Below are 27,822 nucleotides of genomic sequence, written 5' to 3'. Positions count from 1 at the left end.
GGGTACAGCCCTCACCCTTCCACACATCCCCACGCCATGAACCTTCTTTTCATTCCCTGTTCTTGGTGGATGACCCACGATTTGACACCTCAGTGCAATGGTCTAACTACCTTGGAGATGTCCTGTCCATCAATCCGGATGCAGCCTCCCCACACATCATAGAAGCGGAACAGAAGGCGAATAATTGTGGTCTTTCCTGAGCCAGAGAGTCCCACCTAGGTAGTGAGAAGACAGGGGGTGTCAGAAGGGTCTGTGGGAAGATAGGGTAAGCAGGAAGAAGTCCCAAGGTCCAGCTTCTGATGAGGGTCACAGCTCTCCATTGCACAAGAGGCAAAAGTGGGTGTGGGGTTATCAGGAAATATCATTAGTCACTACAGAGCTGTTTATCTCCTCTTACCAGTGCTAGGGTGTGCCCAGGCATCACCGTGAAGGAAATATCATGCAGAACTTCCTTCCTATTGGAAGAATGAACAAAATAATCGAGTCAGTAACCTCTCAAACCCCTCACCATCCTGCTGAGGCCACTGGCATCTTACATCACCCTCCTTTACCCCACCTCCTTCCAAATGCTAAGGTCCATAACACACTCCAGGTTATTTGCACAGGCAATGGCATGGCAGCTTCTGTGAAAGTGTGAAGGAACACCCCTCCTGAAAACACACACACCTCCTTCTCTCAGTCTACTTTCCCCACCCTCGCTCTTCTACCAGAAACAGAATCTACAAGTAACAGTGGGAAGGATGGCTGCATGAAACATCTGTGCAAAGGGATGTGGGAGGTGGATGACTGAAGAGCAGGATTTATTAGCAGGGCTGGGGAGAGGCTGTCAGCATCACATTCTGTTGGGCCCAGTTTCTCTCAAAGGGATAAGTCAATTCCCTCCACCACTCCTCCGCCATTCCCACTGGTTTTAGATCGCGCACAGCTGCTAAGCAGGTTTCCACTCTCAAGACGTTTATCTCCCTTGGAAGAATTCTGCTGGCACAATTTTAGCAAGAGTGGGTGACTCCGACTAGATGCCATAGGACTCACTCTACCCACCCCACCCACACTGAAAGGTGCCAGGTGTGACTTAAACCAGACTCACAGAAGTCAGGCCACAATACTCTATCCTTGGGCCACTATCCCTCTATTCCTACTAAAAGCCCACTTCCTGGACCAAGCTCCAGGCTGCAAGACCCGTCAGCTAAGGAAGGGCCCATTCTAGCACCCCAAGCCCTAAAGCTCTAGTTTCAGTGCTAGCTCCTCAGCTGGAGCAACTCATCAGATGGAGTAGCTGCTCTAGACTCCAGCCCAGCCCTGCCAACCCACTCCTGTCTAATTTTTGACTCTAGCACCTCCCAGCCTTCCATTGTCACCCTGTATCTCAACTCCTGCCTGATTTTGACTCTGCTCCTTTCTCTGGCCCTCAGATTCTGGTCTACCCACTCTGAAACTCAACCTTGCTTATTTTGAACCATGCCAGCAGTGTCTCTGGCGTCAGAGCTGACCCTCACCGAGGCTTGGCACACAGCCACTGACCCCTATCCCTTTGTTAGTAAGGCACACTTTCACTCCCCACACTACCTATCTTAATTTTTTCAGTATTTAGTCCCACCCTTCATTTACAGAGCCACGACACATGCCTACTGCCACCAATCCCACCCTGTCTTTCCTCTTACCCTTCCACATAGCCGAAATGGACATTTTCAAACTCCACAAGTCCTTCTGTCAACCGAAGTTCTGCAACACCTGGTTCATCCTTAAACTGCAAAGTAACGCATCTGTAAGACCTTGTGCAGTAGTTGAGCCCAGCTAGCCATGCCACCTGTGCTTCAGTAGGGGTAGGCCAACTCAGCCCAAAGGGGCCAAGAAGTTCATTTGGGAAGAACGGATCCCTTGAGCTGCTAGAACCACAGAGTATGGAGGAATGGAGACACACTACAGAAAAATTCACAACCAGGCCCCAGTGGCAACATTCACCATCCCCAATATTACAGTAGTCAGAGACACACTGTCTTTGAAGATACTTTTGACTAATGGCCACCTATTCCATAAAGTCCTCTAATCCTTTGATAGTCCATCGCAACAACCTGAAAGCATGAGTTCCACAGAGTACTTATGTACTGTGTAAAGAGGAACTTCATTTTGTTATCAGGCAGCCTTTCAGGTTGATCCTAAAGCAGAAAAGGAGAATATGAGGGATAAAAGAGAATATGAGGGATATCCACTCCAGCTCTATTCCTGCCCAATAACCCTACCTAGGTAGGGAACAAACACAGAGATGCAAAGTTGCCAGAGTTCTAGTGTTCTGTATGTACATTTGGGTGGGGAGAAGAATAACTGAGATGGGGAACATTACTGATCTATTGCATAAATAAGGCTTCTCCCTACCTCCTCCTCCTCACTGAAGAGCTCAAACATATTCTCCATGTCAATAAATGAGGTCTGGATCATTCTGAAAAAGAAAACAGAGCCTCCATTCACAACCAGATTATGGTAGGCTGAGTAAGGAAATATCCAATTCCCTCCCTGGTAGGGAAGAAGAAGAAGGGGATTCACACTCCAAATAAGGCAGTCAATTAGACCTCAATGATGAAAGCAAACTCCATCTGTCATGCCCCCCCCAGCAGCAAATGTTCCCAAACCTTTAACACATGTTCATACTAAATGGTATCACACCTCCTTTGTGATCATCTCTGATGCTTCAGAGGAAGGGGAAGCAAACTCTTAGGAAAAAGAAAACCTTCTCTGACACAAATACACAATTAATAAGGTTTGGTGTTCAAGTTTAAATTAAGTTTTCCAGAACTGAGGAAGTTGTTTTTGATGTAGGTATAATAGGAATCCATGCAACAACAACAAGAGAAACTGTCTGTTTGCTGGAACATAGAGAAAAACCATCCACAACAACCTTTTAGGTCTCTATACCAACAATTCTTGAGAAACCATATTGAACTTAACATTCTATTCTTAATTAAGATTCTTCCAAATGAATGACCAGGTCACCGCAGAGAAATGGTTGTGTAACTAAGGAAGGGTTCCTGCCCCATGATTATACTGTTTTCATATTTGCACTTCACGTAGATGTCATATTTTATTAATATGCAGCATATCCAGTGCTTTTTCCCATATCCTTTTCTTTTATTCTTCAGTTTTCATTCAGAAATTGATCAGAATCACTTTTTAAAGGATTGGGGTTCATCATTCCTGCAGTGCTTAGGATCCTCCTCAATTATACTAGCCTCCCTCCTTTTCTTTTATTAAGTGGGCAGAAAAACCCTGCTGTTCTGGATTTTAGCTTGTAATTTGGGATTGGCTACTCTTCTTCTTCTTCTTCTTTTTTTAACTTTTATTGTATTATACTGTGATTTTATCCATTTTCTTGATTGTCAGGAGGACTTTGTCCTAAAGGGCAGGATACACATGCTTTAAAAATGTCCTGTTTTTGTTTTTGTTTTACTGTGTCTTAAAATCATTCCTGCAGTTTTGTTCTTATTCCCATATCTGAGAAGATACCAAAACTGACATTTGTCCACTGCACTCTACTAATCAATGTCACCCTATTTCTGTTACTTCAGTCCTTAATGAATGTCTCTTCTATTCACTCTGCAAGAATAAGGAGACCTCAGAAACCATTATATATAAGGGCTTTTCTTTTGTATTTTAGTCCTGTATTTCTCATGTCCAAAAAAACCCGGATGTGTCCAGAAAGAAGTATTTTAATTATTCTGTCTCAAATGCCACGAACCTACTCCTTTTTGTCTCATCCCAGTTGCTAATTGAAATACAGAATAAAATAGTCCAACCATGAGATTACCTGTAATAGGTGCCAAACCAGTTCAGCGGGGTGTATAGCTGGATGATATATGTGCTAAAGAGAACATAATCGCCTACCTAGAGGGAACAAAAATGCATGTTAAAGTCACAGGGATGGCATCTCCCTGTGGTGATACCAAATTAGTGACCAAAGCAGTTTCTCCAAACCAGGATGGGAACTAGGCTGAAACTGATTTAGATAATCACTTTCCTCCAGAAACATCTAGAGCTGGATTGCTACCACCCATTCAAGCCCTTTGCCCAAGAATGGAAGAAAGGAGTCTGACTTGTAATAATTCAACACAGTGAGATCAAGAGGGCATTTTTAGCAGAGGGAGCAGCTTTTAAAAAGATTGGAATCTCTCTTTTACAAACAGGAGTATTAATTATCCTCCTAGCTCACTTGGCCAGGCCTTTTTTAACTGCTTCAAGCAATCAGAATGGGCAAGAATCAAGCACACAGATAAACAACTTCATACCACCAAGAATCTCATCCTCATCCTGAAGAGACACTAGCTGAAAATAATACACAACTGGACAAGCAGTTGCCAGATTTTAGAAACAAAGATGGAGGAAGCTATGGTGCTGTATGAGCAAATATTTATCACTCCTACTTTGAGTCTTCCAGAGATCACCCCACAGCGTCTTTTGGTCACTTTCAATTCTGAACGGGACCAAAAAAAGATACCAGTCAACCTGCTTGTGGATCAGGTCTAATTACATAGGAACATAGGAAGCTACCATATACTGAGTTAGACCATAAGTCCATCTCACTCAGTATTGTCTACACAGACTGGCAGCGGCTTCTCCAAAGTTGCAGGCAGGAATCTCTCTCAGCCCTATCTTGGAGATGCCAAGGAGGGAACTTAGAACCTAAACTTAGAACCTAGATGTTCTTCCCAGAGCGGCTCCATCCTGAGGGGAATATCTTACAGTGCTCATACTTCTAGTCTCAAATGCAGCCAGGGCAGACCCTCCTTAACTAAGGGGACAAGTCATGCTTGCTGCCACAAGACCAGCTCTCTTCTCAGGGTCAGGCTGACCAGGACTGACCTGGCTGTGAGGCAACTTGAGGCTGTTGCCTCAGGTGATGGATTAGCAGGTAGAGAGAAAGGAGGCTGCTGACTCACTCTGCACGTACCCATCCCATTGCTGCTGCCACCACGTCCTCCTCCAGCCTCCACTGCCACCCGGCTTGGTATCAGCAGGACAGAGTCACTGCCTTCCCCACCTTACTTGACATGTTTGTATTTGAAAAGCAGGAAGTAACAGAATTGAAAAGAAAATGTGAGGAAGAGAAAAGTGGTGGCCTAGGAGACAAACAGAGTGACTCTTCGTTGTGGTGGTGAGGAGAGGAAGGAGGAGGTGATGGTGGTGGCAGTGGTGGAGGCAGCACTTGGTATCTCACTCCAGGCATCAAAAGGTCTTGAGGTGCCACTGCTTGACACTGAATAGTGTGTCTCTTTCCCCCATTTCTTTTTCTTTTTAACTGGAAGGCAGTCTTGAAGACTGATCTAAAATGGAAAAGTAGCAGCAACAAGGGCTGCTTAACATTCTCCCTTCCTACCTATATTCTTTTTACACAAAATCAAACCACTCAATCTGTGATCCACCATGTATGGAAACAATCAAGGGTTCTCCATTGCCTGGAGCCAAGGACATCTCTGATTGGGTATCCTTCCCACGTGCTCCCAGGCAGGACTAATCAAAAAGTGTTACTAGCCTTAAGAGCCCAGGACGGATAAACCCGCCCAGTTCTTTTAGTCTTGCTGTGCTCCTAGGCAGATCTCCATAGAACTTCACTGTAAATATTATATCACATTATAGTTATTTCAATCTTCACTTTTTCTTTTTGTTTGTTGCCATTATCTCCTTGCCTCCATTCTATTCCTGCCTTTAATCCTCTACCGCTGTGTAACACACACCCCCTCAAACCCACCTCTTCTTCCGTCCATTTCCCCTCTGTATGCCTATGGAGCGCCGTCAGGCTATTAGGCATATTTAGTGTCAAGGGGAGGGAGCAGAGCGAGTTTCCTACTCTCAACTAGAGCCCCGGGATCACCGCTTGTCGTGTTGCCACCATTAAGGGCCACGCTGCACAGCCAGGAAGATATGGGGGATGCTGGATTGGGTCCCTCTCTAAACGCGGGGAAGGATGCCGGACCGGGTTCTTCACTATTAGCCTTCATGACATGGAGCTCGACTATTGTTCAGGGAAGAACGGAGCCGGTCAGCGTGGGCCAGGCTTCAGCCTCACTCCCACTGCTGCCAGACTCCAGGGAGCAAATATACGCCATTTCCATCACCAGTGTCAATGGCTCTGTAAACATCAGTGCAGCAGTTTTGGTGGGAATGTCAGGAGCTTCTGCTATCCAAAGCTGTGCCTCTTTGGCGGGAAGAGCCACGGACTGCCAGGGAGCAGGAACCAGGCATTGGAAGGAGGCTGCTTCTTTGGGATAGAGAGAATCAACTGCAGCACCGGTGAGATCCCTCCGTGTCGTGGCTAGTCAGAACACCCCTCCAATTAGCTCCCAAACTGTACAAAGCATCAGCCTTCCCAAGGAAATGCCCACTACTTGGCAAAATTGAATTAGGGACACGATGGCTTTGTCCTTAAGGGGAGTGATGCAAAGGGAGGAAAAGGGCAAGAAGAGGGGCAGGGGACATTCCCCCTCCTCTGAGTCATGCACCCAGAAAGGCAAAATGCAAAAGAAAGCACACTAGTGGAACTAGACATGATCACTCATCTCCTCAGCGGGCTGTTACCAATATGGAAGGGATAGGGGGCAATCATCTGGGGGGGTCTGGAGGAAAATCCCCCAATCCTATGCCTAGTACCCCATTGCCTTTGCTCCCCATGCCTCCTGATACAGGCACACTCAGCTCTACTATTATAATACAAAGAACTGTACCTGAAACAATTAATGTTCCTATTATACCCATGGAGACACCACCTGGGGATCCAGGATGGGACCCACTGGACAAGGAGGGGGAATGGTCGGATAGCCAGGAAAACCCAGCATCTACATTGTCCCAACATTTATTTGCTCAGGAGGACTTTGCACCCCTTGTATCTAGGGCTATTAGTCCCTTGGGGCTTCAGCCCTCAACCCCTACAGAGTCTGTACCACCCACTACTAAGGGAACACTTGTTTCCCCCAAACAAAAGAACAGAGAACTGGCTCCACCCCTACCTGAACTGTTCGCTGACACAGTTAAGGAGGAATGGCTACTGGCTACCTCTAACCAAAAATCCGTAGCAGTGGCCAATAAATATTATTCATTTCAACAGGAGGTAACGGATATGTTCAAAGTGCCCCCTACGGATGCACCGGTAGTCGCCCTGTTAAATGGGGCTGCTACCCAGGGATGGGGAATCAGCACTTAAAGATCAAAGTGATTTTAAAAAAATAGAATCCTCATTTAGAAGGGCAAATGAGGCATCATCCCTATCTATTAGGGCTTCAGCGGCTGCAACTATGTTGTCCTGTGCCTGAGTGGTGTGGTTGGACAATCTGATTCAGGATCCTCCACTGGACATATATAGCTTAAGACATCAACTTATTAAAATACAAAAAGCTCAGGCATCTCAGATGCAGCCTTAGATGCTATAAGGTTTTCTTCAAGGGCTTCTACTGCTACAGTTGTAGGACGGCGTAACTTGTAACTGAAGCACTGGCCAGTGGATGCAGCATCTAGGACAAATCTGACTGCAGTGCCCTATGATGCGGTAAAGCTCTTTGGGGAAGAGGCTCTCAAGGAGGTACTGGTGGAGTCAAAGGACAAACACAAGGCCATACCTCTACCTCCAGCCCCACAGCAGCAGGAAGCCCAGGAAGACCTTTCAATTTCAGTATCAGCCCTTTCAATCTTTCCGACCCTCCATTCGGGGGAGGGACAGAGATTCTAGACACCAACGCCCCCAATGGAACAGGCAACAAGGGGCTAGAGCGTACAACCAGAATAGACAGGGTTTTTCAAACCAACCCAAACCACAGATGCAACAATGACTTACCTATAGGGGGTCTGGGATGTCAGCTGTCAACTTAACTATACAAATGGCAGGAAACTACCACAGATCAGTGGGTACTAACTACAATTGCAACAGGATACACTATAGAGCTGACAACCACCCCTCCCAACAGGTTTATACCCACACCAAGGTCATGTTGGCCTATCAAACACATAGGCTTACTACACACAATACAATATTTGATGGCCACAAGTGCGATAGAGCTGGTTCCTCCCTATCAGCAGGGTAAGGGAATCTATTCAATCATATTCACTGTTCCAAAAAAGGCCAAATCATTCAGGGCAGTACTGGAGTTGAAGTTCCTGAACTAGTGGGTTCCAAAGTACAGATTTTGCATGAAATCCCTTCAATCCATAATGGAAGCCTTGCGACACCTAGACCTATTAGCTTCTATAGATCTAAAGGAGGCATACTTGCATGTCCCAATACAGTCGGTGCCTACTACACTTCAAATACTGAGGGATGCATTGGGTGCATGTTCCAATACACCCCAATAGTCAGCACCTACTATGCTTCAAATACTGCGGGGTAAAAGGCCCTTCCTTTTGGACGGTCCTCAGCTCCATGGATATTTACCAAGGTGCTGGCGCCTCTGATCACACACCTGAGCCTTCAGGGAATATGCATTTTATCTTATTTGGATGATCTACTTCTAAGGTCCCCATCCATGCTTGCAGCATCAGGAGACCGTCGGCTCGCTCTACATACCTTAGAACAGCATGGGTTCTTCATAAACAAGGAAAAGAGCCACCTGGTGCCGTCATACAAGATTTTGCACCTTGGGGTACTGATAGATACCCGCAGAAACAGACTCTACTTGCCAGAAGAGTGGGTGCAAATTATAAAAAAGCAAGTAGCAGAGATACTTTGGGCTCGAGAGGCCAAGCTACTCTCCTCAGCATGACTCCTCGGCTTAATGGTGGACACTCTGGACTCTGTACCTTGGGCCAGATTCCACTTGAGGGCTCTTCAGTGATTCCTTCTCCAATTCAGGAACCCAAGAACCAAGAAGATCAACATAACACTATCGGTTCTTCAACAGACTCTGGAGTCGCTCCAGTGGTGGTTAATAGATGCCAATATTCATCAAGCAAGGGAATTCCTCGATCCACCTTGTGTCATCATCACGACCAACGCCAGCAAGACTGGTTGGGGGGCCCATTGTCTAAGCAGAGCGGCCCAGGGACATTGGTCCACGACATAATCGATACACAGCATCAATTAGTTGGCGCTGCGGGCCATTCATCTGGCATTACTGCCATTCCGAGACATAGGAACATAGGAAGCTGCCATATACTGAGTCAGACCATTGGTCTATCTAGCTCAGTATTGTCTTCACAGACTGGCAGCGACTTCTCCAAGGTTGCAGGCAGGAATCTCTCTCAGCCCTATCTTGGAGAAGCCAGGGAGGGAACTTGGAACCTTTTGCTCTTCCCAGAGCGGCTCCATCCCCTGAGGGGAATATCTTACAGTGCTCACACTTCTAGTCTCCCTTTCATATGCAACCAGGGTGGACCCTGCTTAGCTAAGGGGACAAGTCCTGTTGACGACATGTTCTTCAACAGGCATGCATTGGTCAGAACAGACAACACAACTGTGAAGGCCCACATAAACAGGTAAGGAAGCACCAGGTCAAGATCAATCCAAGCAGAGGCAGCGCTGATCATGTCTTGGGCAGAGAATCATCTCACATCAATCTGGCTCACCATGTCCAGGGGACCTCAGCTTGATTGCTGACTGGCTAAGTTGAGAACAACTGTTACCAGGCAAGTGGGCTGTCAACCAGAAGATCTTCCATAGGATCACACGTTTTGGGAGACCACGGGTTGACTTATTTGTATCGACTCTCAACACACCGCTACCCAGATTCTTCACCCTCTTCCCCTGTCCACAAGTGGAGACAGTGGACGCGCTGTCAGCGGAGTGGCCCTTGGAGCTTCTCTATGCGTTCCCACCAACACCACTCCTGACATGATTCCTTTGCAGAGTTCAAGGTACCCCTTGAGCACAGGTTACCCTGGTAGCTCCATACTGGCCTAGGAGGCCATGGTTTCCAGAACTGTACCACATGGCCACACAGGAACGGAGCACTGGTCACTTACTGTGAAGGCTTCTTCTGGTTGCTGCTGTCAAGGCATCTCATTGGGTTATTCTCGTCACATGCTCCTGGGCAGGACTATGTAAATTCTAATAGAAAAGCCTATAGAGACTAACGGGGATAACCCCTCCCCAGTTCTTATAGGACAAGTTAACAGAGAAGGTACGTATAACCATATAGAACACAATCATCAGATACAACACAGGAAACATAAGGTGACCCCATGACTAAAAGAGTCCAAGATGACCATGAGTTCCCCTAGAAATGTTTCCCCAATAATCTTCCCTTGGAGTAGAGCAAAATATTTTATATATATATACATATATATACACACACACATACATACACACACACACACACATACATACACACACACACACATACATACACACACACACACACACACACACACACACACACACACACACAAAGCAGAGTTTGGGTGGGCTGAGATGCCTTGACAGCAGCAACCAGAAGAAGCCTTCATGGTAAGTGACCAATGCGCCATTCTCGGTTGCTGCTATCAAGGCATCTCATTGGGACATACCCAAGCAGTACGTCTCCGGGAGGGAACCCACATCACGCTCTACTTCTGGGGAAGAACTCCTTGGAGCACCCGTCTCCCAAAGGCCGCCTGAGCGGAGGCATATAAATCTAGTTTATAGTGTTTAATAAAAGTGGAAGGATTCTGCCAGACTGCCGCTTTACATATTTCCTGAACTGGTGCGTTAGTTGCGAAAGCCGCTGATGTAGCCATGGATCTCGTGGAATGAGCTAATATGTGTTCAGGAGGGAACACCTTTTGAGTCTCATACGCCAGAGATATGCAGGCTCTGATCCATCTTGCAATCGTTCTGGAAGATACTGCTTCTCCCATAGACGCTGGCAGATATGACACAAAGAGAGAATCTGTCTTCCTAAAATCAGCGGAACGTGCAAGGTAACGTTTCAGACAGCGCCGCACATCAAGTTTATGCCACAGCTTTTCTTGAGGGTGCGTCGGACGTGGGCAGAATGATGGCAGATATACGTCTTGTGCCATATGGAAATCAGACAGGACCTTTGGACGGCTGAATGGATCCGGTATCAGACGAGCAGCGTCTTCTGAAATTATGCAGTAAGACTTATGTGCAGACAGTGATCTCAGTTCAGACACCCGTCTTGCTGATGTTACGGCCACTAGGAAAGCCAGCTTCATAGACAACAACCTGAGAGAGATTGATCTGATGGGTTCAAACGGTGTACGCTGTAGTGCTTTCAGTACCAGATTGAGATTCCATGTAGGGAATCGGTGCGCCACTGGGGGCGATAGCAACGTAGCCCCCCTCAAAAATCTTTTTAGCAAAGGATGGGATATAGAGACCTTTGTCACTTCTCCTGTCAAGAGTGGTACCAGGGATGCCACTTGCCGTCTGAGTGTGTTTGGTCGTAGACCCTTATAGAGTCCATCCTGTAGGAATTGTAGAAGGTGATTTAGGGTGGCCTGTCCCCTGGGCACACGATGTTGGAACGACTAACAGAGAAAAGTCCTCCATGTATATTGGTACACCCTGTTTGTGGACGGACGTCAGGAGGCTAGAATGGTAGCAGCCACCTTTTGCGTTAGCCCTTGTGCGTTCAGCAGCCGCTGCTCATTCTCCATGCGGCTAGCTGAAACTATGCCGGGTTCGGGTGCTACACTGGTCCCTGGAGCAGAAGGTCTGGTCCGACTGGTAGATGCCACGGCCTGTCCATGCTTAGAGAAACCAGCTCGGTGAACCAGGGTCTTCTTGGCCAATAAGGGGCCACTAGGATTACCTCTGCCCTTTTATTCTCCTTAAGACACGTGTCAGCAGTGGGATTGGGGGAAAGGCACACAGAACACCCCTTGGCCACTGGCAGGACAGGGCATCTGTCCCCACCGCCGTCCGGCAGTGGAACCTGGTGATGTACCTGTTTATCTTTGCGCTGAGAGGTGTTGCAAACAGGTCTACCACAGGGGTCTCCCACCTGCGTGCCAGTTGTTCGAAAACTTGCATGTTCAATGCCCCTTCCCCTGGGAGCAGATCCCTTCTGCTGAGCCAATCAGCAATTTAGTTGAGGTCCCCTTTCACATGGTGGGCTGCGATGGATTTCAGGTGACATTCTGCCCAACACATGAGGAGGACTGATTCCTGATACAGGGACCTGGACCTCGTACCGCCCTGTCTGTTGACATGGGCCTTTGCTGTTGTATTGTCCGTCTTTATCAGCACACCCCGTCCTGACACTTGGGCGTGGAGATGTAAAAGTGCCAGCCTGATGGCTCTCAGTTCCAGCAAATTTACCGAGTGGTCCCGTTCTTCCTGGCTCCACTTGCCTTGGACCGAGAATTGGAGACAATGAGCTCCCCAACCTCTGTTGCTGGCGTCCGTCGTCACGATCGTTCTCGGAAATTCTAGGAATCTCTTCCCTCTGGATAGGTTCTGCATGGAACTCCACCATCGAAGCGAGATCCTGACCCTGGATGGCATATGGACCAATATGTTCTTTTTCCTGGAGATGAATGGTTGGAACTTCAGAAGGAATCACTGTAACTCCCTGAGGTGGAACCTCGCCCAAGGGACTGCCTCCAGCGTGGAGACCATTAGCCCCAGTAGTCTTGCCAGGGATAGTACTGGGATTTCCCATAAGAGGAAGGCCGATTGTACTTCTGATATGAGCGTTTGAATCCTTTCCTTTGGTAGAAAGAGTCGACCTTGCAAGGTATCTATGACCACCCCTAGATGTTGGATCTTGTGAGTGGATGTCAGGAAACTTTTCTGTTTGTTTATGAGGAACCCGTGTTGCTCCAGGGTGGATAGAGTCACTGCTAGGTTGACTGCTGCTGTCTCTGGGGATCTTGATTTTACAAGAAGATCGTCCAAGTACGCAAAAACGTGGAACCCCCCCCCCCCCCCCGTAGTCTCAGGTGGGCCATGATTGGTGTCAGGACCTTGGTGAAGACCCTGGGAGCTGGGGACAGGCCAAATGGTAGAGCCTTGTACTGTAGATCGACTCCTGAATACTTGAAGCGTAGGAAACGCCTGGATGGATAGGTATGTGCAGGTATGCCTCCTTTAAGTCGATAGAAGAGAGAAGGTCTCCTCTTTGTAGTGATTCCGTGATGGACTGGAGAGATTCCATGTGGAACTTCTGGGTTTTGACGTGCTTGTTCAGGTGTTTTAGGTCTAGCACTGCTCTCTTTGAACCGTCTTTTTTTGGGAACGGTGAATAGAATAGAATAAACTCCCCTCCCCTCTTGACCTGCTGGCACCCTTTCCACCGCCCCTATGTCCAGTAGGTGTTGAATGGACGCTGTTACGTCGGCGTGTTTGGAAAAATAGCGATAGAGGGGTGTAGGTAGGAACTGGGGGCGAGGAAGGGAGTCCATTTCTATTCTGTAGCCTGTCTCTATTAGTCTCAGGACCCAGGCGTCTGTCACTGTCCGTTTCCAGATGTGGTGAAACAATGACAGTCGACCCCCCAGGTTGGAATCCCCCGAGTCAGTATTGAGTTTTCCATGCTGTTTGCCCTGAAGAAAGGCTTGTCGATTATTTGCATTTCTGGATGTAAATCGTTGGCGTTGCCATGCACCTCTTTGGCCTCTGAAGTCTCTGTCTCGCCCCCTGAAAGAGGGACGGAAGGAACGAAAGGGCTGAAATGGTCTTTTAAATGACGGCTTGTCCCCTTTTTAGGAGCAGTTGGCATTGTTTTTCTGTTATCTTTCGACTGTAGTAAGACCTCCTTCAGAGCAGAGTCCCCAAACAGCTTGGAACTATCATATGGGACTGCAGATAAGTTTGTTTTGGAAGTGACGTCTGCCTGCCACCCTTTCAGCCATAAGTACCTTCTGCCCACTACAGATGCCGCCGAAGCCCTGGAGGAGAAACGGATGGAGTCCAGGGTAGTATCTGCAATAAATGCTTGTGCCCTCTGTAATTTTACCAGCTGCTGTCTCAGGTAAGGAGATTCAGGAGGCACTTCGTCAATCAAGTCGTTGAGCCATAAAAGGCTGGCTCTAGCGGCTATGGATGCCGCCGCAGAGGCACGTGTGGCCAGAGAGGAATTGTCATGAACCCTTCTAAAAGTAAACTCTGCCTTCTTTTCTGACAAGTCCTTCAGGGAGGCCTCTGTCTCTAGGGATTAACGAGCCCGTGACCAGTAGCGTGATTGGCGCATCGGTGCTAGGTGTTCTTAATAATTTGGAAGTCTCTTGTTGGAAGGAGTAGAGACGTGTAGTTGCGGGCATAGGCTTTTTGTTAACCGCTGGTGTTGCCCATTCTGCCTTTATAGTTTCTATGAAGCAATCCGGCACAGGCAATAGAATATCTCGCGGCTTCGCTCTAGGAAACACTAAGTCCCCTTTGGGGTTTTGGCTTGGTTCCGTGGCTACTTTGGATTGTAACCCGATAGTGTTAAGGACCTTTGTGAAAAGTGGGTTAAAATCCTCTGAGGAAAAGAGTCTCTGAGACACCTGAGAGTGCTCAAACTCGTCCGCCCCAGACCACTCCCCCTCCTCCTTATCTGGGCACGGGACCTGATCAGGATCATGTCCACCTCCCTCTAGACCCACTGGGTTCTGTATAACGTCGTCTTCCCCTAATGGTACTGGGTTCATGACTTTATTAATTTTTCTGGGTCTCACCTCCTTAGAATTTGGTTCCCCTGACTCATCCCCTGAGAGTTCTGAGGAATGTATTGAAATGTCTCTTTTGACTGCCTTTTAAACCTTTTTTTAAATGTTTCCTCTTTGATTTTGCCTTTTTATGTACAGGCTCAGAGGAACTGGAGTCAGAAGATACTTCAGAAGAGGAGGAGGAGGGGCGCTTGCGCCTCTTTGTCTTCTTAGGCTTTTTGGCAGGCTTTAGTTGGAGCACTGTGTCTACTATGGCATTTTTCAGCCATGCCTGCCATTCAGGTGGGACTGATCTAGGAACAGCCTGGGGGTTAGAGCGTTTAGAGGGCCCCGTACCCTCCTCCCCCTGATCAGAGCTCACCAATACTGCTTGTAGCTGAGGAGCTGCATCCTGAGTTTTGGCGGGCTTTTCTCCCGGACTAGCGATGCGGCCGCCATTTTGTGCAGCTTCTTCCTCGCTCGCTCGCTCTGCCATAGAATGCCCCCATGCAAGCACTCAAATTTCTGCTGGAGAAGGGGGGGGGGATTAGCAAGTGGCCGAAGCACTCCCGCCTTGATCTGTGCCAATAAAAGCGCGAAAGCTGAAATTTGAGAAAGTTCTTACTAAGACGAAGGGAAGAACCTGCCAGGAGCAACGCAGGTCTATAAGAACTGGGGAGGGGTTATCCCCGTCAGTCTCTATAGGCTTTTCTATTAGAATTTACATAGTCCTGCCCAGGAGCACGTGACGAGGATAACCCAATGATATGCCTTGATAGCAGCAACCGAGAACCATGGTTTCTGCCGGTGTCAGCAGACTTATTACATCAAGGTCCAGTCAAATATCATGATCCAGGCTGGTTACAGCTAGCTGCTTGGACACTGAGCGGGGAATATTGAGAAAATATGGCTATTCAAACAGGGTACTGACCACAATGTTGTCCTCCACAAGAGATTCGACCAAATGCATCAATCAATACATGTGGAGGGCTTTTCTGCGATGATTGGCCAGGCACTCTACCTCGCGGCGCAGTGACAATTAAAGACCTTCTAGAGTTCCTCCAAGAGCAATTGGACAAAAGGCTCAATGCGAACACGCTGAAGAGACAGGTGGCATCGCTGACAGGAATCATATCAGGGATTTCCAAAAATAGGATAATGAACCATCCCCATAGTAAAAGGCTCCTGAGGGGGGCAACCCTGCTCTCACCCATGGTGGTCCATCGCTTTCCATCTTGGAGCTTATACACCGTTCTCTGAGTGCTTCAGGGTGTGCCTTTGGAATCAATAAAGTCCATACCTCTGAGAATTCTATCATTCAAGACGGCCTTTTTAAGAGCAATCACTTCTGCACGTAGGATCTCCGAACTACATGCTTTGTCGACGCACAAGAAAAACAGGTTGCTCACCTGTAACTGATGATCTGGTAGAGATCCGTCGACATCCATAAGAATGGGGGTTCTGCGCCTGCGCAGGAATCCCTGCGGTAGCCATGCCTCAGCTTGTCGAGGCGTCCAAGCCCCGCCCACACACAGCGCGTGCTATTTAAGAGCGGGGCTGGGCGCCATGTTCCTCAGTTCTTTCGACGACCGCCGAGGAGGGCGATCATCGCAGATGGACATCATGAGTGGAGACGAATAGATACGGTAAGTATAGTAAGCAGCACGCACACAGAGGAGCATCACTACTGCAGAGGGGAAGGATGGGAGGGTCTTATGGATGTCGACGGATCTCTACCAGATCATCAGTTACAGGTGAGCAACCTGTTTATCTGGATCGAGATCCATCGACAGCCATAAGAATGGGTGTTTAGCAAGCTCCCCAAAGAGGGGGGTGCAGTAGTGCTATTGTAACACCCTTTTTAGGACACTTCTCCCAAAACTAGCCTCTGCAGCAGAGCGCACATCTATGGCGTAATGCTTGACAAATGGGAGATTGGACGACCAGGTAGCTGCTTTGCATATGTCCAGGAAGCCAATCCCTGAGAGGTGTGCGGACGATGAAGCATAAGCCCTGGTAGAATGGGCTTTGATGGACTTCGGAGGTGCTTTATGCTGTATCTCATACGTGAGTACGATGAGGTTGACAAGCCATCTAGACAATCTTTGACGAGAAACTGGAGATCCCTTGGTAGCGCCCTGGTATGATACAAAGAGACGTGAAGAGGCTCTAAAGTCCCTCGTACGAGCCATATAGAATAGAAGGGCTCTACGAACGTCCAGCGAATGCACAGACCTTTCCAGGGCCGATTGTGGGTTCCTAAAGAAGGTAGGTAGAATAATGTCCTGATTTAAGTGAAAATCGGAAACTACTTTCGGCAGAAAAGCGGGATCCAGTCGCATACGCACCTTGTCCTCATGAAATTGAGTGTACGGGGAGTCAACTCTCAATGCAGTGAGCTCACTCACCCGACGTGCTGTCGTGATGGCAACCAGGAACGCGGTTTTCAAGGACAGCAATTTCAAAGACGTCAAGGCCAGAGGTTCGAAGGGTTTTTGCGTCAGCGAAGAAAGGACCAAAGACAGGCTCCAAGGTTCCACCGGCGGTCTTACTGGAGGATAGACATTGGAGAGGCCCTTCAGGAAGGCTTTGCTGAGGGGGTGTGAGAAGAAAGTAACACCGTCGCAGCCCGGGTGAACGGATGATAGGGCGGCAAGGTGAACTTTGATAGAAACATTTGCCAAGCCCTGCGATTTAAGAGTGGACAAGTAGAGGAGTACTTGACGAACGGAGGCCCGTTTTGGCAGAAACCCATGGGATTTCGCATAAGCCTTAAATCGAAGCCATTTGCTCTTATAATTTTTCCTGGTTGACAATTTCCTTTGGTTCAACAATATATCATCTAAAAGTTTATTCGCCAAGCCGTCAGACGGAGAGTGAGAACGTCTGGGTGGAGTACGAGGCCGTTGTCCTGCGAGAGGAGGGCCGCTTCTGGTGGGAAGCGATGGTAAAGATTTCCGGACAGTCTGCGTACTTGTGGAAACCATGGTTGTCTCGGCCACCATGGCGTCACAAGGATACAGGGAGTTGGGTGTGCTAGGAGTCGAGCCACCACTCTGGCAATTAAGGGTTGAGGTGGAAACATGTAGGGCATTTCTAGTGACCAGTCCATCTGAAAAGCATCCCCCAATGATAGTGGGTCGTGACCTGCTCTGGAACAGAAGCGAGCACACTTTTTGTTTGTTGAGGTCGCAAACAGGTCCACTGATGGACGAATCCACTGACAGAATAGCAGATTGATGTATCTTGGATTGATTTCCCATTCGTGGTGAGTGTCGTTCAGGAATACTCGACTGAGATTGTCCGCCAAGCTGTTCTCTAGGCCCTTGATGTGGGCTGCGAGAAGGTAAATTTTGTGGCGGATGCACCAGTGCCACATCTGGAGGGCTAGAGCGCACAAGCTCCGGGAGACCGTCCCACCCTGGCGGTTTATGTATGCTTGCGCTGTCGTGTTGTCTAATTGTTCTTGTACACAGCTGCCTTGCAACAGTGGTAGGAAGGACCGTAGAGCCAGAAAAACTGCCAGCAATTCTAGGAAGTTTATATGGAGTTGAGTTTGGTTGAGGGACCACTTGCCCTGCGTCCGCCGGCCTGCACAATGAGCTCCCCATCCTAGCAGGGAGGCATCCGTTGTTAGCCAGACTGTTGGGGAAGGAAGCGGGAAAGGTACTCCCTCCAGGAGGTTCCTGCGTTCCATCCACCAGGAGAGAGATTGAAGTATGGGAGTAGGTATCAGTAGGCGTTTCTCTTGGTTGTGTCTTGCAGGGTGAAAAACTGAGAGGAACCAGAGCTGTAGCTTCCTCATTTTTAGACGGGCATAGTGAATCACCGCATTGCAGGAGGCCATAAGGCCCAATAAGCGCTGGATGGAGCGTGCCGTCTGGGTGGGGTGATCCCGAAAGAGCATTACCATGTCCTTGATCAAGACGTACCTCTCTTCTGGTAAGTATGCTCTTTGGCGCATTGTGTCTAATACCGCTCCTATGTAGTTTGCCACCCGCATAGTTTCCAGGTGTGACTTTTTCCAATTGACTTGGATGCCTAGGTCGTGAAGGACCGACAGAACATAATGGATCTGCGAACGTAACTCGTCTGGATCTCTTGAGGTCAGGAGCCAGTTGTCCAGGTAAGGGTAGACCGTGATGCCATGTGTTCTCAGGTAGGCAATCACTGGCTCCATACATTTCGTAAAGACCCTTGGGGCGGAGGACAGGCCGAAGGGCAATACGTTGTATTGGTACACTTGGTGACCGACCGTGAAGCGTAGGAATTTTCGATGTGGAGGCCGAATGTTCACATGGAAATAGGCGTCCTTGAGATCCAGCGTTGCCAACCACTGTTCCCCTTGGAGGAGTGGGAGGATTTGCTGCAACGCCATCATTCTGAACTTCCTGACATGAACAAACTTGTTTAGGTTGCGTAAGTCCATAATCGGACGGATGCCCCCGTCCCATTTCGGAATTTGAAAATAACGGGAGTAGAATCCATCCTGTCTGTCCGTCCACCGTACTGGGGCGATTGCCCCCTTCTCCAGTAGTTCCCTGACCTCCTCCCGTAGTGTAGAGGAAGGAGGGGTGAATGTTATTCCCCTGAACCGTGGAATCGACTTGAATTCGATGGCATATCCTGAAGATACGATCTGCAAGACCCAACGGTCTGATGTTATATGTTGCCATGCGGGGGCATGGCTTGCCAGCCTGATGGAGGGTTGAGCCGGCCAGGGGTCGTTGGAGGGACCCATCAGTTGAGATGTTATTGCCCCCGACGGCGGGGACGGGGAATGGAGAATTGGTGGTGGACGGACCTGAGTTTCAAAGGCGCTTCTGAGTTTCTGGCCCTTTGGTACGTTGGGCCTGATTTGTTTTGAACTTGTTCTGGTAAGTGCGCCGGTGATAAGGCTGGTAGGACTTGCGGAAGTCTCTACAGTCTTGTTGTCTGAAAGAAGGGTGCTGCTTATTATACGTGGAACGGTACTTGGACACGTACGTAGAAGTGGATGGTTGTGCGGTAAACGTTTTCGCGGTAAACTTAGATTTTTTAAGTTGTTCCATTGTGGCATCTGTGGTTTCGCTAAACAGGCCGGAGGCGTCAAAAGGAAGACCTTCTATCTTTTCTCTCATGTCCATTTGCAAGGTAGTAGACCGGAGCCAAGCATGCCTGCGAAGAGTGATAGCGGCCGTCATGGCTCTGGACTCGCTTTCAGCTAGGTGTTTGGCAATACTGAGTTGTTGTCTAGTCAGATCGCCCGAGTGTTCCAGAACCTTTTGAAAGTTAACCTTGAACTCTTCCGGTGACAGGCTGTCAAGTTCAGTAAACAATCCTTCCCAAAGACTGTGAGTGTATTTGGCGGTGCACACTGCATAATTAGCAACTTTGATTGAGAGGCACACAGTTGAATAGATTTTCCTTCCTAGAGGTCTAATTTCCTTCCCTCTCTTTCAGGAGGAACAATATGCCGCTTCCCAGATTTTGACGTAGAGGCACAGTCAATTACGAGGGAATTGGGAGCCGGATGTTTTAGAAGGTACGTATTGTCTTTTTCCATTATACGATAAAGGCTCTCCAGTCTTTTAGAAGTAGGGGTGGAAGTATGGAGTACTTCCCAAGCACATTTAGCTGCCCTTGTGATTACAGGGAGCATCGGGAGGGCTACTGGGGCCGTCGATTGTGACTTCAACATAAAATTATAGACGGGATCGTCTATTGTCGCCAGTTCGGAGCGTAGGTCGAGCCCTAGGGCGTCTGCCATGGTACGCACATGACGGTAGTACGCTTTCATTTCTTCGTTGGGTGAAACGTACACTGTCGGTGCCACATCCGTGGGAGGTTTATTTATTTATTTATTTATTTATTTTTGCATTTTTATACCGCCTTTCGTTAAAATATAGCCCCAAGGCGGTTTACAAAAGTTAAAAACACACAACACAATAAAAACAACATGCTAAGAGTATAAAAACATATAATGGTCTCCTCTCCTTCGGGGTCCGATTCGAAATCAGACGAGCCATAATGTTCAGAAGGCGAGGCTGTTGGAGAAGTAGGTGTGGTCCCCTGAGAACGCACTGAAGGAGTGGGAGGTGAAGGCAAGGGTGCTGTCTGAGCCGCTACGGAATGGGTTACCGGCAGTTTCGTTTGCACGCAGGCACTGAAGGTGATAACTGTAGGTGTTTGCGTCGCTGAGTGTCTAGTTGCTGTGGAGGGAGTATTAGTAGACGCTGATATCATGCGTACAGCCACTGTGGCGGGAAGGGACGTCAGTGGTTCCCATGACACGGTTGGTAAAGAGGTTTGAGAACCAGTCGAGATTGCAGGGCCCGAACCAGGTATATGTGGCGGTGGGGTATGGGTGAACCCACAAGTGTGCCAAGGCAAAGGGCTTTGCAGCTGGGCCGCAGAGAGCGATGGTACTTCGTGGACAGGATGAGTCGAAGTTGAATGAGACTCCTCCTCCGATGCCGGAAAACCTCGAAACGTGGCTTGTGAAGGTGTGCTTGCTGTGGAGTCCAAGAGCGACAGGAGCGACTGAGTCGTAGTTGGATGTAGACCAATTTCAGCCTCTTGAGTATCTCCGTCGATATCGAAGTTCGGGGGTGGAGATCGATATCGAGGGGTCACCTGCCTTGATGCAGTAATCAACGGCGTGTGTAGCGACAGCAGCGCGCTAGGTTCCGGAGGCGGTGGTGTTGAAGGTGGAGAGGAGGGAACCGGTGTCGGAGCAGGCGAGAGGGATCTTGCTCTCGACGCTGAAACATTCGGTATTGACGGCCTCGGCGTCAAAGATGGTCGATGTCGAGCAGTAGGGGGAGGCGTAGCATCTCCCGTTAGATCAATCAATCGTCGACGTTTTGTCGTAGATGTTGTCGCTGTTTCGTCGGCGTCGGGGTCACTGCTGGAGGTCGATGGAACTCGACGCTTACGGCCGATCGGTGTCGAGGATGTCTTTGCAACCGAGGAGACTTTGCTTCGGTTCGATGTCGAAGGTCCGGACTTTTTCGAAGTCGAGGAGATGGACTTTGAACGTGGAGATCCCGGATGCGTCGACGTCGAAGTTTTCGACCTCGAACGCGGTGTGGAAGCAGATTGAGCTCTCGATGTCGAGGGGTGAGGTGTGCCCGGTGTCGAGGGACTTAACACCTCATCATAGATTGCTGCTCTGAGGCGAAGCGCTCTATTTTTTTGCGTCTGCTTCGAAAAAGACAGACAAATTTTACAAGTTGAAACATTATGTTCTTCGCCCAGGCACATAAGACATAATTCATGGAGGTCTTTGGAAGGGAGCTTTGCATCGCAACCCTTACACCTCTTAAAAGACTTTTTATCGTCCGCCATAGCGCGACGACAGGGAAGTCAAGTCCAGTCCACGTCAAGCCAGTCGTTTGTCGGTAGCCATTCCTTGTCAACTTTAGAGGTAGTCTGTCAGCCAGAAAAAGAGGGTCATACATGAAGTGATCAGTCCGAGAAAAAGAAATAGTCTCTGAAGAGAATACTGAGGTAACTTTCCGACGAAGAGGCGGCAGACCGAGGTACACGTGCGAAGGCGGTCGGAGAAGAACTGAGGAACATGGCGCCCAGCCCCGCTCTTAAATAGCACGCGCTGCGTGTGGGCGGGGCTTGGACGCCTCGACAAGCTGAGGCATGGCTACCGCAGGGATTCCTGCGCAGGCGCAGAACCCCCATTCTTATGGCTGTCGACGGATCTCGATCCAGATCCTTTGCATTTTTCGGCTGACTCGGTCTGGCTGATACCAGATTCCTTCATCAGACCAAATGTGTCTGGCTTACCATCACTCACAGGGTGCCATATTACCCTCGTTCTGCCCTAGACCAGTACACACAAAGGAACAAGAATGGCACAAACTGGATGTGCGCAGATGTCTCAAGATGTATCTGAGACATACAGAGGACTTTAGAAGGACTGAAGCCCTGTTTGTTAGTTTTCTTCCTGCTTCCATGGGAAATCAGGCATCAGTACCTACTATTGCCAGATGGATATGTGCTTGCATTTCTCTAGCTTATGAGTCACTACACCTACAATCTCCAGAACATATTCTGGCACACTCTACCAGAGCAGCGGCCACATCTGCTGCTTTTTCAGCTAACGCACCCGTGTATGAAATATGTAGGGCGGCTACTTGGAAGGCACCATCAACATTCATAAAGCACTACAAGATTGACTTATATGCCTTCTCTCAGGCTGCAGCAGGTTCTTCCCCTGGAGTCGGCAAGGACACTCCCTCCCAGAGAGTGTTATGGCCAGAGCTGTGGTATGTCCCAACAGAGGTGTCCTCAGCTCCAGGCAGCAGAGAATGGAGCACTGGTTCACTTACTGTGAAGGCTTCTTCTTGCTGCTGGAGCCGAGGACATCTCGGCCTTCCCAGGTGGTGTCCTGGCCTACTCAATGGGAAACCAACACGTACTAGAATGTACAAATAATTTATCCAGTGATGTGATTGTGACTTTCATATTTCTTCTATATTAGTCTGTTAAATATTTTTCATAGTTATTAAGTTCAGTGCTACTTACACATTTGGCCTAAAAGAACTAGGTGGGGTTCTTAAGGCTAGTAACACTTTTTAATTTGTCCTGCATGTGGGAAGGATAACCCAATCAGAGTCCTCAGATCCAGCAGCAAGAAAAAGCCTTCACGGTAAGTGAACCCATGCTCCGTTATCACTCCCACTCCTACAAAGAGAAAAATAGCTTGGGGTGTGTAATTGTGAACAACTATTAGAAAAAAGGGGAGCAAGCAGCCTCTCTTCGCCCACCTTTTTTCTACTGAGACTGGCAGCCTGTCAAAGCTGGTTTTGGTGAAAGAAATTCTCTCTACAGAAAATCAGGTATCAGGAAAAGAATTAGGCTGGAATGCTAGTTTTCTACAAGGAGAAAAGGCTGTGTATGGAAGAACATTCAGTTATCTTAGTCTGACCTACAATCTGATGTGGTATAGCACAAATATTTTATTTTTTACATTTTATATCCCGCTCTTCCTTCAGGGAGCCCAGAGCAGTGTACTACAGACTTAAGTTTCTCCTCACAACAACCCTGTGAAGTAGGTTAGGCTGAGAGAGAAGTGACTGGCCCAGAGTCACCCAGCAAGTATCATGGCTGAATGGTGATTTGAACTCGGGTCTCCCCGGTCCTAGTCCAGCATTCTAACCACTTCACCATGCTGGCTTTTCCAACTAAAACCCTTACACAGCATCACCCCAAAGCTCTGAACTCCCTGGAGGAAGAGTGGGAAATAAATGTAAATAAAACAAGTTGTTCTGGTAAGAACTAATCTGCCTACTTTCCTTTCACTACAATCTTAATTGATAATTACCATCTTCACAAGTTAGCCCAATTCAGCCTTAAATATTCACACATCTGCCACCTTGAATGGGGTGGATGATATCATCACAAACTATGCCGTTGAGCCATCCCTATATGTCCCTACACCTGTAGCAAAGTTGGTTCAAATCGGTTAGGTGGTTCACAAGTTAGCTCAATTATACCTCAAATGTTCAGTGTCCACCATGTTGAATTGGGGTGGATGACATCATTACAATCTATGCCACTGAGGCTTCCTTATGTGTCCCTACAGCTGTAGCAAATTTGGCTCAAATTGGCTAGACGGTTCACAAGTTAGCCTACTTGCACCTCAAACATTTACGCATCTGCCAACTTGATTCGGGTGGATGGCATCATCACAAGCTATGCCACTGAAGTGTCCCTATGTGTCCCTACAACTGCACCCAATTTGGTTCATATTGGTCCAGGCATTGCAAAGTTGATAGAGGGACACACACACACACACACACACACACACACACACACACACACACACACACACAGCTGGGTGATCTCATAAGCTTACTTTCCTTAAGGAAAGTAGGCTAATAAAATAAAAGCATGGCTTCTTCAGTGTAGCCTGCCTCAGCGCAAAGGGTTTCTTATGACTAGAAATGATTTTCTTGGCATTGAATTAAGCTTTGTATTCCTACAGTTCATATCCAACAGCTTTTGCCTTAATCTTGGGGTGAACCTACATTTTTATACCTCTTTTTACCTCCTTCCTTGTTAAAACATTTCCTCAAGGCCACCCCCAATCACCTAATTCTCTCCCACCATTTGGATTATGCCCCATGTGGGAATGTGTGTTTTCACATCTGGAATACAAACCTCAAAACATGCTGGTCTCTTTCTTCTGATGTCGGTGGAAACTAGCTCCCATTTGGTGAGGTTCCTCCCACTCCCCCTCAGATCTCTTAATTGGTGACAAGCCTTTTCCAGGCTTTACTCTTGTTTGCAACTGCTTTTGTTTTCAATGAGATATCTGGTTTTCCCAACCTCTTTTGGTTTTAGCCTTCTGCATCTTCAGCTGCCCATTTCCCCCCAGGGCTGAATGCTTCCTTCTACCCAGGCTGAATTTGGAAAACTCTGATTAGCCTTTACAAAGGCCAGTTCAGATGAACCTCAGCTCACCACTGCCACCCCTTTTACTTGCAATAATGCTGAAGCCTTGTCACAAACACACTCACCCCATAGCACTCAAGAATGTGCCCCAGTGTTCTCCGCAAGCATGTAAGGGGTGATCATCCAAATCTAAGAGTTCTGCAGCATATGCAGAGGGGTGGTTTGGATTATCACTCATTACACATGAGTAAAGGATGTACTGAGAATGCATCCTTGAGTGACACAGAGGTAGGTGCGTTCACAATGAGGCTTCAGCCTTATGTGTAAAAGGGGCGGTGAGATGAGCTTGCTCTGCAGCCTTTCCTCATGCCTCCTGTATTGCAAGCCCTTTCACCTCCACAGTCCTCATCAGAACCTCTTTCCTACTACCTAGGGGTGTGCAAAGAACCGGCTGGCCTGGTTCGGTTCAAGTCCAGACTGGTCAAGTTCGGTCCAGCCCCCATCGAACCCCCTCCCCCCAGTCTGGTCCGGAAAAAAATAAAATGGCTGCTGCGCATGCACAAATGACCTCTGCGGGGCCATGTATGCATGCGTGGTAGTGGCCTAAATGGCCACCGTGCGCCTTTACAGAGGCTTTACAGGGCCAAAAATACTGCATTTACCCAGCCCTAGTGGTGATTTGAGAGTCCGGCAGGGGGAGGGGAAACCTTCGCGGACCTCCCCGCGGCCTACAGGAAGCCCCGCCGAAGGGGCTACAGGTATTTTAAATCTTTTGACTGCCGGACTGGTCCGCACATCCCTACTACTACCCTGGCTTGCTTTGCACAGGAGCTAAAACCACAGTGTAGATACTGCAAGGCCTTCAGCAGTGCCGCACTGAGAAACATGTGCTCCTGTGTGACCAGTGCCAGATGCAAAGGTCCATACTGAAAAGATTCAAGGCTGGATTGCAGACTTCACTTGTGGCATGGAGGCAAGTGGAAAAAGACTCTAGCTGCCAGTTGCAACAGCATATCATGGCTCTCCATTTCCCCATAAGATAGGAAACTGTTGTGTGGAGAATTCCCAAGCCACTGCTAGGCTTCCTGGGAGGTTCCTGAAACTTTCCACGTTAACAAGAAACAAGCCTTGCGGTGAGCCAGTCTACATGCTGCGGCTTCCCCGTGGCAAGTGTACCATGTAAACCAGCTCTTAGCTGCGGGTTCCTTAAAGATGTCCAAATCATTGGTGTCTCTAGCACTGTGGTGGGCAGAGACTCACATAGAGCTTCTTCTCGTTCACAAAAGCCGCACACAGCAGGGAGCCAGCCAGGAGCCCTCCGCCAATCACAAGGTTCTGGGTCTGGTTCAAGAATGCCAGCGATGCATTAGCATGCCATTCCGAGACCTGCCAGGAGGAGAGGAGAAAGTGGAGCAATGGTGCACCAAACACTGGAACGGAGATACCCTCCCTTCCCCACGGCAAGACAACCTGGATCAGCCAAACACAACTTCCCCACTCCAGTTCTCCACACCACACTTTCCTGTTGAGGTATGGCTCCTCTCCTGCTTACAGGCAAGAGGTGTGCTAGTCTGCAAAGAGTCGTTTCTGCATTTAGAACACTGAGCCTATCCAGCCATCCCAAAATCCTGTCATTGGTTGCCTTGCTCTGTCTACACCCACTGCCTGCACATTGTGAGCAGCAAAGATAAGGTGGCTAGTATTAAGGAGAAACTATTCACTGCCAGCCACAGAGAGCTGATTGTTGATGAATGTGCCAGAACTGGGGAGATTCCAGTCTCCACTGGCTCTCTACTCCTCAGTCCCTCAATATTGGACCCTTTCCCAATCCAAAGTTGTCCTTAATGCATGTATCTATCTACAGGTATTTTTTTTCTATTTAAATTGGGATCATTCTTGACCCTTTGACTTCCAAACTGCCTGATGCATGCATGGTGGGTGGAAAGGGAAAATGAAGAGGAGGAGGAGGGCAGCCTGCCAGGCAAACGGTGCACCCCAGAGCTCATGTGAGAAATAACTCTGATCACGACCTCTTGGTCCTACTATACCTGGTACTTGAGGATGGCGTCATTGAAACGGGTAGCCTCATAATTCTCAGCATTGTAATATTTCACCTGCAACAAACCATACCAGGGATGAGTTAGTGTCAGGCTGGGATTTTCCTGCTCCAAACCAGTACAATCCAGTTCCCCTGCACAGGCTCCATGTCAGGCAGGAAGGTAACCCACCCCTTCCCTTAAGCCAAAACATTTCAAACTAGCTGACCTGGGCAGAGCATCTACACCGCTAGTTTCCCCTGTCTCCAGCCCCATTTTGTTCTCCTCCCACCCCAAGCTCGTTCATGGCTGGCCGGCCTGGCCGCCACTTTCCCTCCTCCCCACCCCCCCCGCCGGGTGCTCCTGCTTTTTAACCGGCAGGCAGGCTGGAGAGGGAGGCTGTGTTGCCCTCTCCGCCGCCATTGTCTCCTCCCCCCACAGGACTCCTGAGCCTCAAGCTGTCTGCTGCTGCCTCCCCCGCACCACCATTTGCCCACCTGCCACTGTTTTCTCTTCCCCTCCCCCACCCACCCGCTTCTTCCTCTCCCCCCCCCACCTACTTCTTTGTTTGCCTGCTGGCAGGCCAGCTTCTTCCTCCCCACCGCCACTTCTTCCTTTCCCTGCCAGCCGGCTGGCTTCTTCCCAGCTGCCCACCCACTGGCACTGCTGTTAATTGCTGCCGCCATTTTTTTTCTCCCCATCCCCATGGCTAATCAGCAGCTGCTCGTGAACTCCTGCAAGAGTTGCCACGCATGGGATTAGCCACGGGTATGTCTTAGAGAAATAAATAGATAGAAGATAGATAGATTCTGGAGTCAGAGTCTTCTCAGACACGGAGAGGAAGAGA

The 27,822-nt window shown here is 48.6% G+C and overlaps 1 protein-coding gene across 7 annotated transcripts in view; it reads right to left on the bottom strand.

The window, feature by feature from the left end:
- The window catches only part of ABCB6 (ATP binding cassette subfamily B member 6 (Langereis blood group)), a 64,641-nt gene that overhangs the window by 9,137 nt on the left and 27,682 nt on the right, over positions 1–27,822 (bottom strand). For all 7 annotated transcript variants that reach the window (XM_053265951.1, XM_053265935.1, XM_053265942.1 and 4 more), the window contains 7 exons: positions 26,988–27,053; positions 26,200–26,325; positions 3,800–3,876; positions 2,374–2,437; positions 1,662–1,747; positions 398–455; positions 111–215 (listed from right to left, as the gene is read on the bottom strand). In XM_053265951.1, coding sequence (XP_053121926.1) covers positions 111–215; positions 398–455; positions 1,662–1,747; positions 2,374–2,437; positions 3,800–3,876; positions 26,200–26,325; positions 26,988–27,053 — 582 coding nt within the window. The remainder of the gene's footprint in view (positions 1–110; positions 216–397; positions 456–1,661; positions 1,748–2,373; positions 2,438–3,799; positions 3,877–26,199; positions 26,326–26,987; positions 27,054–27,822) is intronic.

The sequence above is a fragment of the Hemicordylus capensis genome, chromosome 1, assembly GCF_027244095.1.
Source record: "Hemicordylus capensis ecotype Gifberg chromosome 1, rHemCap1.1.pri, whole genome shotgun sequence".
In the NCBI taxonomy this organism is placed as follows: domain Eukaryota; kingdom Metazoa; phylum Chordata; class Lepidosauria; order Squamata; family Cordylidae; genus Hemicordylus; species Hemicordylus capensis.
This window is presented reverse-complemented; position numbering and strand designations above follow the sequence as displayed.